Source organism: Mauremys reevesii, linkage group 5 (assembly GCF_016161935.1).
Source record: "Mauremys reevesii isolate NIE-2019 linkage group 5, ASM1616193v1, whole genome shotgun sequence".
Taxonomy (NCBI): Eukaryota; Metazoa; Chordata; order Testudines; family Geoemydidae; genus Mauremys; species Mauremys reevesii.
In genome coordinates, this window is record NC_052627.1 from 125160114 (window position 1) to 125180132 (window position 20019).

The following is a 20019-nucleotide window of genomic DNA, read 5'->3' on the forward strand; positions in this document are numbered from 1 at the left end:
AGCCCAGGAAGATGGACAACCTTGACAGTGCAGTTGAAAAAACCCATAACTGAAAATAACCATTAAGTTTACATTCAGTTAGCCATAAGAATGAAGAGTATTCCATGAAGAGAGAGTAAATTACTACTGAAGCATAATTTGTGATTCCTACCATATGATTTAGTTATGGTGCCACAGTAGAGCTTATGAGCTCGGTGCCTCAGTTTCCCCATCAGAAAAGTGAGAACACAGTGAATACTGAGTAAGTGAGGTTAAAGAAATGGGACAAAGTTTTAAAGCAGGATTTGAAAAATTTACCAGATACCAACTAGTCAAAAGATTAAACTCACTAGACAGAGTCCAAAATAAAAAGACAGGAGGAAGCTCACTGGCCAACTTAATGACCTAGTGAAAAGCCAACTGCCCTTCCGAACTTGCTGCCTACCATGGTGTTGTCCCTTTACCCTACTCAAGGGCTCCATCTTTTATGTCAACTGCTTGCTAGTAGGTGTGTGACAGTTTTGAAGCCCCCTCCCCATACATTCCCCCTGCAAAAGAAGGAGCATTCTCTCTACCAGCCCCTAACCTTAAAATTGTTCTACTAGTCTATCCTCCACCTTCCTTCATACTCTGAATTTCCCTCTCCTGTAGTTTCTTTTGCTGCCGCTCAGGATTTTTTCCAAGTAGCAGGGTTAAAGTGACATAGTTCTTGTCAGTTGCTATTCAGAATCCCATCCCATATGTAGCAGTGCAACAGTAAAAACTACCAAAATTCTGCTCTTATTTCAGACCACTGCTGTTTGAAAAAGCTCTGAGCACTGAACCATATGCAGATTCATGAAGCTAACAGCAATAAGATGAAATGATCTAGTCACATCTTGGGAGGGTGTTGCAGAGATGGAAATAAGATCTTTAAAGCTTGACTAGACAAAGCAGGTGGTAAGTTTAGCTACAGAAGCAAAGTGGTGGAGATGAAGATACTTTAAACAGGTATGATCTTCCATTAGTTTTCAAGACAAGATGCTTCTATTTGGGCAGAATCCTGGGTGAAGTCATAGCTCTAGTACTCCTCAAATGCCTTTTTCTTGAGCCAGTCCTTGTAGAAATCTAAAGTGCCAGCTTCTCCTGGAAAAAGGCCACTGGCAAGTCACAAAACCCAGGAAAACAGCAAGCACAATCAACCCCACCCCTAAGCCTTCTCCCTACAGCCAGTACTGCTCCACAGGTATCGCCTTAGCCCACCGACACCGCATACCCCGTGCGGGATCACTGCCTGTACAGTTTCCTCAGGGGCAACGATTACCTTGACAGCAACATGTGTGTAGCAGGAGGCAGAGCTGCCTAAATTTCCCCCTCAGAAGCGCACCTGAGCATTTATATCTGCAGAGACAGCACTTAACGCCCGGTACCCCACCGCCTCTCCCTTGCACGCTCCCACACCTGACACTCCCGTTGCCAACCTAGGGACAGGAGATACCCCTGGGCGCAGCCGCCACCCGCCTTCCCCCTAGGAATCGCCTCTGCGCCCATTGGAGGCAGCCAGCCGGCTCCTGCCGCCACCCCCGAGCCCCACCCCCAGGACAGGCGCGACAGCAGCTGCTCCCCCCCATCTCCGCCAGCGGCGGCAGCCTGAACGGTAGCAAAGCCCCCCAGCCCTGCTGTCTACGGGGCTGCCTGAAAACCAACGCAGACGAGGACCCCACCTATCCATCCTATCCTAGACCTTCGAAGACCCAAGGTGCCTGTAGCGGTGCCTGAAGAATAATTCCACCGAGGACTCTAACCGCCTGTACAACCACAGCACGCGCACTGAGCAGGGATCCGAGCGATTCTTCCTGATCCCGGAATAACAAAGCCACCGACGACCCTCAGCGCATCGTCCAGCTGTTTTACATAGGGCTTGTCTCAGGACCCCGACTGTCTACCATGCAGCCTGAACAATAATTGCCTGAGGACCCCGGGTGCCTAGTACAGTGCCTGCGCAGCGAGTGCGCCCGTTGCCGCTGAGGACCCCGGCTGCCTTCGCGTTGCCTGCACAATAACACTGCTCCGCCAGCCTCCGGTAGAAGTTCTAAACAAAATTCCGCCCGGCGAGCGGCGGGGAGCCCGGCGGCAGCAGGGAGACCCGGCCTGAGGGAGCGGGGGGCCCTGCCGCGCTCGCTATGGATCAGTGTGTGACGGTGGAGCGGGAGCTGGAGAAGGTGCTGCAGAAGTTCTCGGGCTACGGGCAGCTCTGCGAGCGGAGCCTGGAGGAGCTGATCCAGTACGCGGGGGGGCTGCGCCGCGAGATCCTGCAGAGCGAGAGTACGTGCGGCGCGCCGGGCCCGGGGCTCGGGTGGTGGTGGTGGGGGGAGAGCGCTACCCCTCAGCCCTTCCAGAGATCCCGCCCCTGGTTCTCCTACCCCCCCCCCAGATCCCTGTTCTCCCCAAACGCCCCCCCCCCCGATCCAGGTTCTCCCCAGGCTCCCCTGCCCCCCCAGATCCCAGTTCTCCCCAGGCTCCCCTCCACCCCCAGATCCCTGGTTCTCCTCAAACTCCCCAGGCTTCCCGATCCAGGTTCTCCCCAGGCTCCCTTCACCCCAGATCCCAGTTCTCCCCAGGCTCCCCTCCACCCCCAGATCCCGGTTCTCCTCAGCCCTCCCCCTCCAATTCCTGGTTCTCCTCAACCCTCCCCAGGCTCCCCCGATCCCGGTTCCCCAAGTCCCCTCCCCCAGATCCCGGTTCTCCCCAGGCTCCCGCCCCCAGATCCCGGGTCTCCTCAGCCCTCCCCAGGCTCCCCCGATCCCGGTTCTCCGAGTCCCGCCCTCTGCCCCCGATCCCGGTTCTCCCCAGGCTCCCTTCCCCTCCCTCCCCCCCAGATCCCGGTTCTCCCCAGGCTCCCCCCCCGATCCCGGTTCTCCTCAGCCCTCCCCAGGCTCCCCCGAACCCGGTTCCCCTAGTCCCGCTCTGCGCCCCCCGATCCCGGTTCTCCACAGGCTCCCCGCCGATCCCGGTTCTCCTCCCCCCTCGCCCCCCGATCCCGGTTCTCCACAGGCTCCCCGATCCTGGCTTCTCAGCCCCTTCACACACCCCCCCATCCCGGTTCTCTTTGGTCCCCTGTCCCCCATCTGCTCCCCTCCCCGATCCCGGCTTCTTGGCCACTCGCTCGAACGACTCCCCGATCTCGGTTTCTCTTCGGACCCCTTCCCCAGACGTATCTCTAAGAAGCTCTGGGGGTCCACTTTCTCTGTGTCTGCTCACACCCCCTGTCCCCACAGAGACCCGGAGCCCCCGGCTTCTTCCCCCTCCGCCTCCCAAGTCCCGGGCTGGCTTCTCCGTGGGCCCCCGGTTCCCGGCCCCAGCCGCCCCCTTCACCACCACTACTACCACCACCATCGCCCCGTCCCCGTTTGGAACAACTCCCCGCGGCTGCGGTGTCTCCCTCCTCCCCCCACTTCCTGGCCTCATCACCCCCAGATACTGTGATTTTTAAGCACTCAAGGAAAATGAAATAGCGATTTCATAAACAGAGTGTAAAAGGGGGAAAATTCCCAGCCGGTCAAAACATGTAAAAGTTAAAGGAAACTGTTTTTAGACAAACTTCCTTCTTTCCTTTTCATCTTTTGTCTTGCCTATACAGTGTTCGTAAAGGGAAACAAGCCTTTGTTTACAGTTTCTGAAATGGTATTAAATGCCCTTGTAGGGGGAAACGTGACTCACAGCAATTTAGTGAAAAGGTTACAACCATGTTTAAATTTAGACCCTTTCCACACTTTATAGTTAACAACATGCTAACAAGAGTATTTGAGCACCATTGTTGCTAGTAGTAGTGTGGGGTTCTAGCAGAGTTTTCCTGACCTGCTAGGACAGGGAGACAAGGTGGGTGAGGTAATATATTTTATTAGACCAACTTCTGCATACTGCAAGGACAGGGGCATTTTTCTGTTTCCCTGACCAGTTGAAAAAAAGAAGCAATCCTTCTTCATGCTCATTCAGGGAAACTGCAGATTTCTGCTACCCTCTGAACTTAAACAACTTTGTTGCTACCCTGGGTCTAACTATAGCATAAACAGAGCCTTATTTGGGTGATAGAGGAGATTAGGACTTCTGGTTGTGTGGTGTTGAGTTGGGACAGGCATTGGTCCATTTTGGGTACGCCTACTCATTCTTTAATGACTGAAAACATTTATTCCTGGTTAGGAGATTCTGCTGTGTCATCTTTATATTTGTCAATATGTTTATATCTTTATTCTTTTGCATTGAGTAATAATGGGATTAGTCACTGCTATTGAAAGAGCAGTCATAAAAGCCAGGCTGCATGACATAAACAACAGTTTTATTGGATTTTCTGGGCTAGATTATAGGGGCTTCAGATGAAGATAAACATAGCCCCTAAGTAGTATATTTGCAAATAATATTTAGCACTTTCAAAGTGTCATACACCATACCAGCTCTTTTTAAACATAAACCTTGCAAAATCCCTGGGAGGTAAGTAACTCAGTATTTATACATGTAATGGGAGGAAGTGGTGAGACAAATCATGTGATTTACCCAGTGCCATAGAGGAAGTGAGTAATAGATATGTGATTAGAATCTGGGCATTCCTGGCTCCCAGTCCTGTATTTACTGTCGCTGTTTTCAAGAATCCACTTTTGTTTAGTTCCAAGAGTTGTATTTGTTTGTTCTAGTCCCGTGCAAATGCAGCTGCATAACTTTACTTGCATTGATGTCAGTGGGATTACTCATGTGAGTAAAGTTAGATGTTGGCAGGGTCAGGGCTGTTATTTATATATGTCAGTTTACAGAGAGACTATAGAGTCAGGCCGTGTTCTGATGATCTTACAATTTAGGTATTTGTAAAAGTCCAGTCCAATATAGGCAGTAGAATCTTCATTCTGTGAGAAGTTCTTGAACAGCTGTTAATCCTCTTGTTCCAGCTGTTTCAAGGGTTGGTGGATCAGAAATTCCTAGTGGCATTATCTACCAGAAATTAATTCTTTAGAGAATCTTCCTCTTTGGAAGCACGTTTTTAATAGTCCCTCATATTTTTTTCAAGTTGTCCAGGCAGATAAAAATTAAATTAAATCTGTTCCTTCTGCACCCTCTTTTATCGGCCCACAATTCAAAGAATTTTTTTGTCGTACAAAACGGTTTGACTAAGTGGCCAGCACTTTGTATGTTTGTTTATTACTTAGCGTGTGCATAGTCGTCTAGCCAAGCGATGGCATCTTCAGTGGTGTGATGCTGTTCTTCTAGGCCACCGCTGAACCTAGTTAGCAGGCATTCATCGACAGTGTGCGTCATCGGCTGTGTTGTGCCGCAGCTGCACAAAAGGCTGTTACGAAGGTCCCAGTGATACTGGTTGGCTGCACAGAGACCGTGCCCGATCCAGAACCTATTCAACCATTGGCACCTGGGCAGGTCAAAACCAGGCGGACAAATTGTGGGGTCGGCAACGAGGGACTGGTTGGGGATTATAACAGAGATCCATTCCTCTCGCCAGAGTGTTACCACCCTAACATCCTGGCATGGCCATATGAGACCATAATGGGCAACATGACGGCAGACATGCAGCTGGTGGTTTAAAAAGGTGGTTGTGCAGCAGCAGGCTTGAGTTGGCGCCTACTTTCTCCAGTAACTGGCCAGTGGCAACCTCTTGTCTGATATGAGGAGGAGCATTATTGCTCAGAACTGGGAGCCGGGGAGTGGAGTCGGATGCAGGGTGCTGGAGATTATACACATGGCGGTATGTAACTGTGTATTCACCAGTTTGGTGTGTGACGATCGACTCCAAACTGGTGTGCAGTACTCCGCCACCGAATTCGAGGTGGCAAGAGCTGATGTCTGCAGAGTTGGAGCACAAGCATCCCATGACAAACCTGACAGTTTTTTAAGAAGATTGTTGCGTCTCTTAACTTTAGCTGCTGTCTTCTTCAGGTGGGCATGGTAACTCAGTTGTGGTCTAAGGTCACACCTAGGTAGAACGGTTCTACTTCGTGCTTCACCGTCTAACCATTCAGATAAACATTCAGTTTTCAGGTTGCTCTGGCGTGATGAAGATGGAACAAAGTGGAGACTGTTTCTATGATACTTGGCTGGAGGTGCCAAGTTTTACAATAGTCAGCTAACTTTATCATGTCCCGGTTTAAGGTGGCATCAAGCTCATGAAACGTCCAGGCCTGGGTACTGAAACAGATGTCGTCTGCCTAAATGAACTTTTGTGACTCTGTTGTTGGCAGGTCATCAATGTAAAGGTTGAACAGGGTTGGAGAAAGCACAGAGCCCTGGGATAACCCATTGTTCTGTTGTCTCCAAGCACTCGTCTTCTCCCCCATATGGACTCTGAACTGCCTATCATGGAGGAACAGTTCAGTGATGCCTGTGACCCAAGGTAGCAGGACCCATGATACCTTCACGAGCAGGCCAGTATGCCATATCGTATTGTATGCTGCTGTTAGATCAACGAAAACAGCGCCTGTTTTCAGGTTTCTCTGGAAGCCATTTTCAACAAATGTGGTCAGTGCGAGTACTTGATCGCATGTGCTACAGTCTCTGTGAAAGACGGCTTAGTCAGGGCTCAAAATTCTCTCCACGTCAGGTAATATGAGCTGTAGGACCAAGCGCTCCGTACCTTGAAACACACCGGCAATAATGATATGTTAAAGGCAATCAATAAAATATACATCTTACAAATTGAGACTCTTATCCTGCAAGGAGAGTTGTGTGGTAAGACCCTTCTGCTTAAAGAGGGTCTCATTGACCTCAGTGGGGTTCTGCTTAGTCAGGAAGATCAGCCTACAAGGATCCCTTTGCGGGATCCAAGCCTCTTACCCGTTAAAAAAACAAAACACTCTTGTATGTCTTTACTCTTTTGTGACTGTGTCCCCACTGTGCTTCTTTTCTAGACCTTTAGCAAGGCTGGTGCTATCTTTTTTCATATCTTGTAAAAGGCCATGTATGTTATTGGTACCTAATGAGTGAGCAATGTGAATGTGAATATTGCCATTGCTTAGTAAACACTCTGGAATAAAGTAAGGGGTGTTTACTGTGCAGCTTCAGACAATTTGGGGACATTATAAAGCTACCTTTTTGGATAGCAAAATTTCCAATTTAATTTTCAGTAGTTATAAATAACTTTTTAAATAGAACAAGGTGTTCAAGCTTTGTTCTTGTTATTAGTCATTTATCTTATTGCTTACTTTCTCATTTTTACCATATAATTATAAGCAGTATAAACAAGTTATTGTATGAAATTTTAGTTTGTACTGAGTCCAGGGTGGATTTGATTTAAATCAAATTGATTTAAATCACTAGTCAGGAAGACTTGATTTAATCATAGTTTTCTACATAAAAGTGCATTCGTGTTGGTTGTTATAACCTTAATACATATTCTTCACAACTCAGAGATAGATGTAGGTTTCATTTTTAGAAAGTACACACTATACATTTTTAAACAGTGATTTATTTTGAAAACTTTTCGGATTACTTTTACAGCGATATCAGAAAATGAATGATTGTTTGGTTATTTCATTTACCAAAGGTAATGAAGCAGATATTTATGAAGTCATTGGGAAGTGAACTATTTCCAAATCAACAGGTTAATCATTAATATTTGGAGGATTTTCTTGCCATGCTGTATTAGGAGGAGAACATCACCAGACAGACATTTAGATTGTTTTAGTTAAATAAAACAAACATTAAGTATTCTGGATTTTTTTCTTCAACAGCAAACATATAATATTTTAACAGAACAAGCATATGTCCCTCGCTTCTCACATTTATCTCCAGACTTCTTCTCCTTGTCCAGGTCTATTCCACCCCCAACAATCTTCTATTCATTGAACATTTTGAAGCTTTGCACTTTAAGAGAGAGGTAAGGGATTGACTCTGTGAACACAAATTTGCAGCGGCACAATAGAGTTGAGGTCTGTTATTTCTCACCTCTATATATTATTTGTTTATTTTAAAACATTTTTGCTGTTAACAAGCATGTTATCTCTGGAGACACAAATCCACAGTTTGAGAACAGCAAAACTAAGTATCTCTGATGGTATCTTCTAGACTGAGCACTGAGTCCCATTGGGTAGATAGAAAGATTAACCTAAATAATCTGTACAGAAGCCTGTGGAACCCCATAAAATTGGGTCCCTAATCCATGAACTATTGGAACTCATTTACAAAACTTTTCTTGAACATTATATGAATATATTGTCTCATACTATAGAATTAGAATTTATAATCCCTATTCCATGATGAGATATCTTTGAGCTATAATGTATCTTAATTAAAACTATCTTTAGATAGGGTTTTTCCTCAAAAAGCATTTTATCATGGTAGTTGCGTTTTGTTTCTCCTCTCCCCACACTTGCAACTCCTGTGATGGCAGTTTGTTACGCATGTTGTAATGCCTGAAATATCAGAAGAGAAACTGGCTGAGTAACACTCTGCTCCAACCAACAGTAAGAATAGCAATTAAGATTAGGGGTTGCTTTTTGATCCTTGTTTTATTAAATGTTGTGGAACTATTAGGATCTCATCCTTTTAAATATTTCTCCTGGGAAGGATTTATGGGAAGCTAGGGCTGTTAAGAAAACTGTTCTTGGACTGGTTGTTTACTTCAACCATCACTGTGTACACTACCTGAGGGATATTTTAACACAGACATGAGTGTGTGCCTGATTGAACGATGTAACTCGTGGAATGATCTGGGCGGAAGCAGTGATGAGAAAAATCCTCTCATTAGCAATAGGTTCTAACACAAGACTGGAAAAGAAAATATTCCTGAATCTGGGATCCGAAAGTGGGACTGAAGCAGAACACTGAAGAGAAAAAGTCCATTTCTCCAGCTGTGACTATTTAACCCATAGGGAAACTGAGGCATAGACGATGTGAGTTGCCTGGGAGATACTGGGATTAAGTTTAGGAGTTCTCAAACATTTTCATATTTATTATTTTATACATAGAGTGTGCCTCCTCCCCTCCCACTGGTAATCCCATAACATTCCTGTGGCAACTATTGAAACTGATGCAATGGACTATCTGGAAAGGAATAATGTATTTTTAGCTGTCACATGTGATTTAGCAACTGGAAATGAGGAAATCCAGCACAGTGTGACGAGCCAGTTCTTTGTGGACCACCAGCAAGCGCTCCATGGCCCAACTCTGCTCTTTGAATCAGTGTTTGAGACCTGTTGGTTTAATTATTTAGACATAGGATTGTGAGTTAGAAGATTTAGGACCTGAATTGTATTGCTTTGCACTTTGTTTTTAATGTAATATGCTACCAAATCAGAGTGGTAATACTGGGCACTCACTTTGCACTGATGTAAATAGCTATATAAGGTTTAGGGCAACAATGAATTGGGCCTTTAGGTTCTAATCCTGAAGAGAGAGAGAGAGAGAGAGAGTGTGTGTGCGCGCATGCAGTAATGTAATGCCTAGCCCTAGTACATCCTCAAAGAACTGCACAAATGAAAGCTGATCCTACGGTGAGGGTAGAAATGATACCCCAGTACATTCTGTGAGGAAGGTTGGTTTAATGTTAATGCTTTGAGATCCTCTGGTGAAAGGCACTAGAAAGTCCTATTTATCATTAACCTTGAATTCATCAATTTAAAAAACTGTTATTCCATTCAGGAGAATTTGTACCTGCCATAGCAAAACCGGGACTGGCATCTTAATGAAGTTGTCCCATATCCTATGGGTTTTATTTTTTTTAAAACGGTGTTTAGCTGATGATACTTTGCCTACGCTTTCTAAAGATTGGCTTTTGACTTTGTTTTTTTCAGAGCTCTTCACTCTTCCAGTACCATTTTCATCTTTTATTATCTTCACCTATTTGGGAAGGATTTAGCATTATCATTTGTTTATAATAAAGTTTGTAATCAATTTTCTTGTCTTCTGCCTAGACCAAGATGGAGCCTTGTCAGGGACAATTTCCCTTGTTATGACACAGTGCTGTAAAAGAATAAAAGACACAGTTCAGAAATTGGCCTCAGATCATAAAGACATTCACAGCAGCGTTTCCCGAGTCGGAAAAGCCATTGATAAGGTATTTATGTTATGAGTTTTATTGTGTTGAAACGTGTTAAGTATTTTTCCCCTGTATTTTATAGTATATAGTCAATCCTGCTATATTTGGAATCAGAAGGTTGAGGTTAAATCCTGGCCCAATAATTGGAAAAATTCCATGGACTTCAGCAGCGCCAGGATTTTATCCCTGTGCATAAACTAATCTTCTGAAAGTTTAGACCACTCTGTAAAGAGACTCTCCCCCTTTCAAGCATATTAATAAGAGAAAATGCCCATTAGCATATACAGGATTAATAGTTCAATGTCACCTTGATCATCTTGAGCGATCGGTCCTTCAGCCCTTGTATAGATTACGCCGACACAACACGTCTTCCATTCTTCTCATATCCTGGCCTTCCTTCTCCATGTGCAGCCATGTCTTTTCACGATAAAATCTTCCCATCTCTTTGGAGGTCGGCCAAGTGGTCGTTTCAGTTCCCGTGGGTACCAGTTGGCGACAGCTGCAGTCCATCGATTGTCAGTGAGCCTCGCTATATGTCTGGCCCATCACATTTTACTATGCCTGCTCTCAACAACAACGCCCTGCACTCCACTCTGCTGTCTGATCACTTCACTGGGGACTTGATCGAGGATTGAAATTCCCAGAATTCTTCTTTCTATCATCCTCTCTGAGACAGACAGTTGCTGCTCCTCTGTCTTTGTCAGCGCCCATGTTTCGCTGCCGTACAACATTGCTGGCAGTACTGTTAAGTTGAAGATGCTGGTGCGTGTTGCTTTGTTGATTTTTTTCCTTGGAGAACATCCTTGATAGAATTGAATGCGCACCAACATGTTTTCTTTCTTTGCCAGAGTTCCCCTTCCTGATCGTGGTGCATGTTCATTTCTTGGCCCAAATAGATATTGTTGTCAGAGCGGTACCGGTGTGGTGCTCTGCTGTCTCTTCTTATGATTGTTGGTGTCTGTGTGTGTGTGTGTGTCTGTGTGCTGCCCCAGCTCTGAGCAAGCTGACACAGCAGACCAGAGAGAAATCCCAATGACCACAGAGTCCAGTAAGATGCAAAAAGCCACATCGGGGGTTTTTTGCGACTGCACACCCCCGCAGGTCCCCCAGTTATTTGGTAGTCTGCGCGAGAGTGCAGAGAGGTGCCTCTTGGCAGGAGGCGACCCCCGGCTTAGGCGGGACTTTCCCGACCCCCCGGGGACCCCAGGATGCCTTCTTATATGCCTTCAGATACAGACTACACACACATCACACCTCACACGTTACGTTAACTCTTCTCCTCCTCTCAGTTACAACCTTCTTCGTACCTATTAAGCGCCCCACCTTGTACATGTTGGTTGTTGAAAAAAACAACTCATCCATCATTTTTTTTTTTGCCCCTTTTTGGTGGTGGATGCCCTGTTTTTTTTTTTATTATATATGGAATGTTTAGTAGTGTGTGTGTGTCTAGTGCTGTGTTTATGGTGTGAATGCAGCAGCAGCAGCAGTTTGTGCCAGCTTCTGAGCAGGGCCCTACCCCTGCTCTCACAGCTTTAACTTTTTTTTATAGCAAGGTCTTGACCATTACTTTAGTTCAGGCCTCAGGCCTCATACTGGGCCTTTATCAGGGCCTGCACTTACTACAGACATATTGCTCAACTTCTTCTGTTTGTTCTCCCTTGATTGTTATTTGGGCTTTTGGCAAGGTAACAGACTGCATACATTTTGTTTTGGAATGGTTAATTTTCAGTCCGACTTGGCTGCTTTTTGTGTTACGATCTCATAGCATTTTCTGTAGTTTGATAGTATTTTCTGCAATCAACACAATATCATCCATGAATCTGAGATGTTTCAACGTATTATAGTAATATAGCAAGGTGCTAACAGAATTAATAGAAATCTTCTAGCTAAGAAACATGTCTTCTTTCTGTCTAATCACTGGTAACAGATGTTTAGACATCCGTATCCTGTTTTAGGAGACCTGTTAATCTGGAACAGCTTTATCAGGAAAGGTATTTTTGAATGATTTTTTTTTCTAGTTTGCTTTTACTCACTTCACTGAGGGCTTGGTCCTGTGAGGTGTTGAGCACTCTCAGTGGGAATACAGGATGCTGAGCACCCCACCGGATCAGGGCTATTAATATGATGCTTTTGTGTACTTTATTATTTATTAAGAGAGCACAAAAATTATCATAGTTGAAGCTTTTCTGGTGAGACATTCTGATACAAATTCCGATTTCAAGGATTTCTGGGAGCTCCACAAGTTACTGTAGGATAGACTTCAATATCCCTTCGAAAAGGTACCAGAATTCTCTCTCACAGCAATTGATGCCATTTGTAAACCTTCAAGCCACCCTTTTCCATGAAACAATATTGTGAAACATTCTTCCCTCTCGTGGGAGATAAATCTCTGTGTAAGAGCATCTGTAATAAACAAAACAAAAAATCCCCCAAACCCTTTTTTCAGATTTTCGTTTGTGTTGTGGTTTAATATTTAGACATGTTTAGATCTCAGATTGTATGTACTGACAGATTTCTTAAACACAGTGACAGACACAGAGTTGGTAGACCGCAGACAATCCTTTTATAAAGGAGACCTCTGTGAATATGTCTCTTGCCTCTAAAGAGCCAACCCAGCTATTCAAAGTAAGGATTAATCTTTTATCTTTCATAACCAGGTTTAAACAAGACATCTAATCTATTAAGTTTTAATTTAGTAGAGCAGAGTGCACTAACAATCGCAATACCCAGCACACTGCATTATTGGGTGGAATATCTGCAACTATTGTGATTTTTTGTTTGTTTGTTTTCTCTGTATTTAGCTATCATATAGATCTAAAAAAGAATGGCTGGCTTAATACCAACAGTGCTAATCTAACCATCAGTGTGATATTCAAAGCTTAAGGATACATCTGTTCATGATCCTAGCTACTATATCTAAACCAATTAACTAGAATAAAAGCAATCCATCCTTATTACTAGCTTGAAACCTGCTATAAATCTGTTTAATCTTGTCTTGAGTTTGAAATTTGTGACTTCAGTCCTCTTTTTTGATTTAACAGATGGACTTCATATGAACCATTCTGAATTTGATTAGGTTCTTTTTCTATTTAATTGCTCTGGTGAAACAGAATAGCACTAAATAATAGCAATGTAATTTAGGTGGACTTGAGTACTGATTAAGTTTGCCCAGTATTAAAAAATGGACAATATAAATAAAAGTTTTATTAAACTGTAGGAACCACATTTTAGAGACTGACAGAAACAAGAAGTGGAAAGACATCAAGAAGTTCATCTGGTCTGTGCCCACCGTGGGTGCAGGATTGCCAATAAGGACCCATAGCTGAAAGTTCAGTCCTGTGATATTCTGAGCAACCTCAACTCCCATCAATATCACCGGGAGTTCAGGGCACAAACACTTCTTCCACATTATTTGGCACTTTGCAAGATCATGCCTTGAAACACAGACTTTCTGTAAGATCTTTTGCAAGTCACTTGAACCAAAAGCTTCAGTCCATACAGCTGGAAAACTGGATAGAAAGCAAGAGCTGCATCTGCTGAGAATTTCCCTAGACAAATAAACTACAGAGAATACATTCTAATCCTTCTTGGGCTATTGACAAAATCCATTGTATAAAGTGGAACATAATGATTTCATGGATGGTCAGGTTGAAGAAGGTCTCATGGGGTTAATCTAATCTATCCGCCTGCGGCTGATTAAGATAATGTTTGCATTTCAAACAAATCTGATTCTGTCTAGTGAAGTATCTATTGGCTTATTAGGGTTCCATAACCAATTTAAATTCAAGTCTCCCCAAATAATATACTTAAGTTTTAAACCAAGTCAAAGTAATTAGATATAATTGATCTAGTGAGTGGATCCCTCATGGCTTCCAGACAAATACTAGACAAACTTTTTTGCTGTCAATAAATAAAATCCTCATTAGAACCCGACAAATGAGTCTTTTACTGTCATTCACAAGATGTAGGTTTTGTATTTACAATAGCCTTCCAGCAGCATCTTCATTTTCATCTTTATTTTTACAGATAGAATAAAACCCCATGACAATGTGATTGGTGTTTTAAAGGTGATCATGGTTTTGTTAAGATATGATCAGATGTGAACAAGTGTATCTCACATGAATTTATCGTGGGCTTCAAGATTAGAATGAGGCTTCCAATATTTATTGGAACTAATTTTAGTTGAATGTTACATCCCAGTGATATCTATTGTTTCAAATCAACCAGTGTTTCCTGCTCAACAAGCTCAGATTTTGATGGAATTTGGTGTGCAATGAGTCCATAGTGAGTTCAGATTAGGGAGTTATAGCTATCTGACAGAATAGCCAGATACATACAGCACTAAGTGGCTTTGAAAAGAGTTGCAAGGTTTATGAACCAGATGTTATTTCAAAACTAAGTGTTGCCTTAACAGTAATTAAAATAGCGAAAAGGTGAGGGAGTTGAGATATGCATGTAGTTACTAACATGGGAGTGAGTAGGCAAATGAGATGAGATAATAGTATAGGAGTGACTATGCTAGTGTTACACTCCCAGACCAGGAATGGTTTTAAAACTAGGGTTTTATTAAACATAATAGCCACAACCCCCCAAAGAAACGCAGCTTGTGAATGTTCAATCTCACTGAAGGACAACAGCAATCCTCCTGGGATCACATCTTGCTTCCCCACCAGGGCTGGCTCCAGGCACCAGCTAAAGAAGCAGGTGCTTGGGGCGGCCAATACCAAGGGGCGGCCCTCCGGCCGCTATTGGGGCGGCACGTCCGAGTTTTCAGCGGCAATTCGGCTTGGAGCGAAGGACCTGCCGCTGAATTGCTGCCAAAGAGTGGTTGGTTTTTTTGCTGCTTGGGGCGGCAGAAAACCTGGAGCTGGCCCTGATCCCCACTGTGTTCACTTTAACCTCATCAGCAGAACTCCAGACCCTTAAAGGGAGAGGGCACAGCCTTAAAGGGACAGAGTGCAGGTAAATGTAAGCCTGGCATTCCATTATGAGTGCTATACTAGTACCTGCAAGCCTCTGACCACATTCGGTATGAACTAAAGGTTCTTCTTTGAGTGATTGTCCACATGGATTCCATTCTTGGTGTGCATGTGCCTGAGGCTAGAGTCTTTTTGCCAGCAATGTCTGTTGGGGCCACACGTGCACCCGAGGTATTCTCCCCTCATGCACACTCCCACCTGAGGGTGTAAAGAGCAGAGTGCACCCAGCTGGCCCTCAGTTCCTTCTTACCACCCATGGCAGTGAGACAGAACCACTACAATGTCAACTTGCTTTCCTGTTTCCTATAAACACTGTCCTAATGGTTAGTTAGTTAGTGTTGTTAATGTAGATTTATTTTACCCATTAGCATAAAATCCTCCCCCCCCCATTTATCACTTAATAGGCTTGGCACCCCCTTGTACAAGAGCTCTAGCCATCATAGCAGCAGCAAAATCCACAGCAGTCAAAGCTTTCCCTTCTTGGGAGGCTGCTGTGCCTCTAAATGATGGTGAGGGGCATATCCCAGAGTGCTGTTCCATCTACCACTCATTTTCCAAGTGGATTCAAAAGGCCTGGGAAACCCATCTGTGATTATTTCTTCTTCAGTGCTCCATGAAGACCTCTTCACACATGGAGAGAAGGACCTAGTGAAGGCTTGTTCCTTTTTGAGGAGCGCTGCGGTGAGCCATGATTCAACCTTGAGCTCCAGGGCAACGTCGATTTAGAGACCCCGGTCGTTGACTTCAATACCTTTGATGACAGCTTTGGAAAGGGGCAGGAAGGAGCACCTCTCCAGAGTCGAGCCAAAGTGTAGGTCACCTTCCCTGCTGCCTACAAGGTCCAGACAAAAAGTTAGCGTGGGTCTGACTCCCCTCAGACTAAGCACTTGAAGGGCAGCCATTGGTCTGACCAAGGTTTCTTGGGACCAGCTGTTAAATAAATGCTTGTGGTACCCCCTATACCTGCAGACTGCTATTCCTCTGGCTTCTGGCGCTTTGTCCCTACTGGTACCTAGAACATATATGGTACTGAGTGATTTAGCTGTGATTCTAGTATTAGAGTCACCTTTGGAGAGATTGAAAGGGATGCTGGCTATACCATTGGTCACCAAATCCGCTATATTGGAATGGTACCAACTCCATCCCCTATTTGAGTAGAGGGATCATTAGTGTCCTTGTACATCTGAAAGTGTTGCCCTACCTCTGTTCTCCTCACCCTCTCTGTCAGTGCACAGTAGGGACTCATCTCCCACTCACCTCCATGGGGTCACAATGGGAATCCAAGAGGGATTCCAGGAAATGTTCCCAGTAGGAAAAGGCACGAATCTCATAGAGATCAGCATCCTCTCCATGGGTCCATTACCCATATGCCTATGAACTTTGGTGTTACTGGGTACCATGTGATATGCAATCCAGTTCCTGCAGGTCAGTAGTTAATGGGACACATGACCTCATGTACCTCTGTGATGCGTGTTGCTAGACTTCACCTGTGCTCCATAAAAGGGTGGCTAAAATGGGTGTATTTACCCAGCTCAAACCACACAGACGTGATGGTTATGGTCCCACAAGAAGTCCTCTCTCTGGTGGAAAGACCCTCAAGTGGTGCAGAACAGAGTACCTTTCTCTACACCTCTACCTACCAAGTCTGTGGTGACAGATACCTCCACTCAGGGATGGGGAACTCACCTAAACCATCTTTGTACTCCGGGCCTGTGGTCCCCTCAGGAAACTTATCTGCACATAAACATCCTAGGGTCACAGTCATCCTTCTAGCATGCAGAGCATTTCTGCTTTTTACTCCAGGGATCCATTATCCAAGTGCTGATCCCATGGCTATGCGCTATATCATCAGACCATGAGGAACCAGGTCTTATCCACTCTGTCAGGAAGTTGTTAAACTTTGGTGTTGGTGTATTTTTCACCATATCACACCACTCGCCTTCTGTCTGCCAGGCATTCAGAACTTGCTAGCCGAGCACCTCAGCAGACAGTTCCCTAATAACCACGACTGGTCAGTCAAGGACCCAGTGTTTACAGAATATGTTTCACAAGTCGAAATAGACCTATTTGTCACAGACCAGAACAAGACATGCCATGTGTTCTGTTCCAAAGGGGATCTAATCCAGGCTTACTGTTGATGTCTTTCTCACTTCCTGAACACTGGGACTGAGATATGCCCTCCTCCTCCCCCGCCTATGCCCTCCCCTCGGAGCTGGTGAATCTCTCCGCGCGCAGCACCCGATCACTTTATGGTGCTATGCCTAATATAGTGTGGCAGAACAAGGGTCAGATTTTACAACTGACAGCTTGGATGCTGGCTGGATGATGTCCACTGAAAGAAGCTGTTCAGCTGAAGTTCAGAACATTATCCTCCAAAGCAGGAAAGACAGACTTACGAAAAGGTTTTCTATTTGAGTATCTCAGCACTGCTGCCTTCCTTGACAACACCCACTACAGCAATACTATTTTTAGCCCTGAAACAATCTTGGCTTTCTATTGGCTTGGTAAGGGTCCATCTAGCAGCAATATCTGCTACTGTCCAGGGTCATACTGAAAGTTCTTACCTATAGTGGCTTCATTAATTGAAGGTCTAATTTATGATTTTTCTCCTGGTTCAGGAGCCCTCTCCCATTTGGAATCTCACTATAATATAATCAGAGTCGATGAGTTCCCCAAGCTTGAGCCCTTAGCGACCTGTTCCCTATATAAGTGGTTCTCAACCAGGGGCCTGGCGTCCCCTAGGGAGCTGTGAGCAGGTTTTAGGGGGTCCTCCAAGGAGGGCCAGCGTTAGACTTGCTGGAACCCAGGGCAGAAAGCTGAAGCCCCATCACATAGGGCTGAAGCCAAAACCAGAGCAACTTAGCTTCACGGGGGCCCCTGCGGCATGGGGCCCCAGGCAATTGCCCTGCTTGCTACCACTTAATGCTGGCCCTGGCTTTTATATGCAGAAAACCAGTTGTTGTGGCACAGGTGGGCTGTGGCGTTTTTATAGCATGTTGGAGTGGGGTGGCGGGGCTCAGAAAGAAAAAGATTGAGAACCCCTGCCCTATACCACCTACCAATGAAGATTGCGTTTTTTGTAGCCATTACATCAGCTCAAAGGGTAGGGGAGCTTCAGGCCCTCAGGGTGGATCCCCCTTATACAGTGTTTCATAAGGTCACGCTCAGGCCTCATCCCATGTTCTTTCCCAAGGTTGTTTCAGAATTCCATATAAACCAGTTCATTTGTCTCCCAGTTCTCTTCCCCAAGCCTCACTTAACCTTGAGAGAAGCCAATCTTCACACGCTTGCAGCAGTAAGAGCACTGTGTTTTTACACAGACAGGACAGAACCATTCAGAGACACATCTAGACGGTTCGTGACCTCTGCAGAGAGGGTTATAGGTCAGGCAATATCTTCTCAGATTATCTGAGTAAAAGGACATATTACGAATTAGCCAGATTAAATCCACCCAGCCACATTAGAGGGATGCCTTCTTTGGTAGGGCTGTCCCACAGTCGTTTAAGTAGGACTCCTACTACCCACCTCCAGGCAAACAGATAACTGTGTATTAGTCACCAAGAGTGGAATCCTTGTGGACAATTACTTGAAGAAACAGCAATGACTTCCCTACAGTAATTGTGGTTCTTTGAGATGTGTTGTCCACATGGTTTCTATGACCCACCGTCCTTCCCCACTACTAGGAAGTCCTACTCCTCATGAATTCTGTATTGGTAAAGGAACTGAAGGATGGTTTGATCTGCTCCACTCTTTATGGCATCTGGTTTGGGAGGACATGAGGACATCTAGAGCATAGGCACAACCCTAATAGACATTACAGGTTAGACAGATCTTATCTTGCGTGCATGTTCACAAAGAGTGGAATCCACATGGACAAGTTGTCTTGAAGAACCACTGTTACTATAAGGTTCTTTAGCAGAAGCCTGAGCAGAATTGGACCAATCTGAGTGCTTATTTGTAGCTGTGCATTCCTCCCTGATAGACCAAACTCCTGAATGCTTATTAAATATCACAGCTGTAATGGGTTCCATCTGTCTAGTCACAATGTGGTTGGGATATTGTCATCAGGATCGGTGATGGAGATGAACCTCGCAAGGTTCACAAGATTGTTTCAGATACGAGGATTATTATTATTAAGCTCTAAGGTGCTCAGGGCTGTTCAAGACATGCCACAAACAAACAAACAAACAGTCGGTACCTCACGGAGTTTACAAATTAAGACACCTAAGACAAAACTCTTGTTAAATGTGAGACAGCTTGTGAATGGTCATAGCTTTTATATTTTTAATATTGAGCTCTCTGTATCACTCCATGGCTCCCCTCTTATAATGAGGTGGAGAAGACAGTTGATTGATTTAGGGCTAATGTTTTTGTTCCTCACTAAAGACTGTAAAAGCAGCAAAGAATCCTGTGGCACCTTATAGACTAACAGACGTTTTGCAGCATGAGCTTTCGTGGGTGAATCCGACGAAGTGGGTATTCTCCCACGAAAGCTCATGCTGCAAAACGTCTGTTAGTCTGTAAGGTGCCACAGGATTCTTTGCTGCTTTTACAGATCCAGATTAACACGGCTACCCCTCTGATACTTGACATGAATGACTATGTCTATAAGATCGGAAGGAGATGATTGAGGCCTTATGCACTGAGCAAAGGAGGTTGTTCCATATGTAGGGGGCAGCAGGGAAAAAGGCATGAAGATGAGATTTGGTGCAAGAAATAAAGGGAACAGTGAAGCTGGCATAGATTCATAGACTTTAAGGCCAGAAGGGACCATCATGATCATCTGGTCTGACCTGCACATCACAAGTCACACTCCCTCCAGCAATAGGTCCATAACCTCTGGCTGAGTTACTGAAATCCTCAAATCTTGGTTTAAAGACTTCAAGTTACAGAGTATCCCCTGTTTACTCTAGTTCAAACCAGTAAGCGAGCTGTGCCCGATGCTGCAGAGGACGGCAAAAAACTCCAACGGTCTCTGCCAATCTGACCTGGAGGAAAATTCCTTCCTGACCCCAAATATAGAGATCAGTTAGACCCTGGGCATCATTG

At 44.8% G+C, this 20019-nt stretch overlaps 1 protein-coding gene across 3 annotated transcripts in view; it reads left to right on the forward strand.

Annotated features, from left to right (window-relative positions):
- Positions 1 to 842: 842 nt before the first annotated feature.
- RMND5A (required for meiotic nuclear division 5 homolog A) overlaps positions 843 to 20019 on the forward strand; it is a 38677-nt gene continuing 19500 nt past the window's right edge. The window contains exons 1-2 of one of the 3 annotated variants that reach the window (XM_039539604.1): positions 843 to 969; positions 9867 to 10009. In XM_039539604.1, the coding sequence (XP_039395538.1) occupies positions 9905 to 10009 (105 nt within the window). In that variant the 5' untranslated portion in view covers positions 843 to 969; positions 9867 to 9904. Of the gene's footprint in view, positions 970 to 1876; positions 2284 to 8827; positions 8847 to 9866; positions 10010 to 20019 lie in introns of those variants that run through there. The other 2 variants (XM_039539603.1, XM_039539605.1) reach the window with 2 other exon arrangements.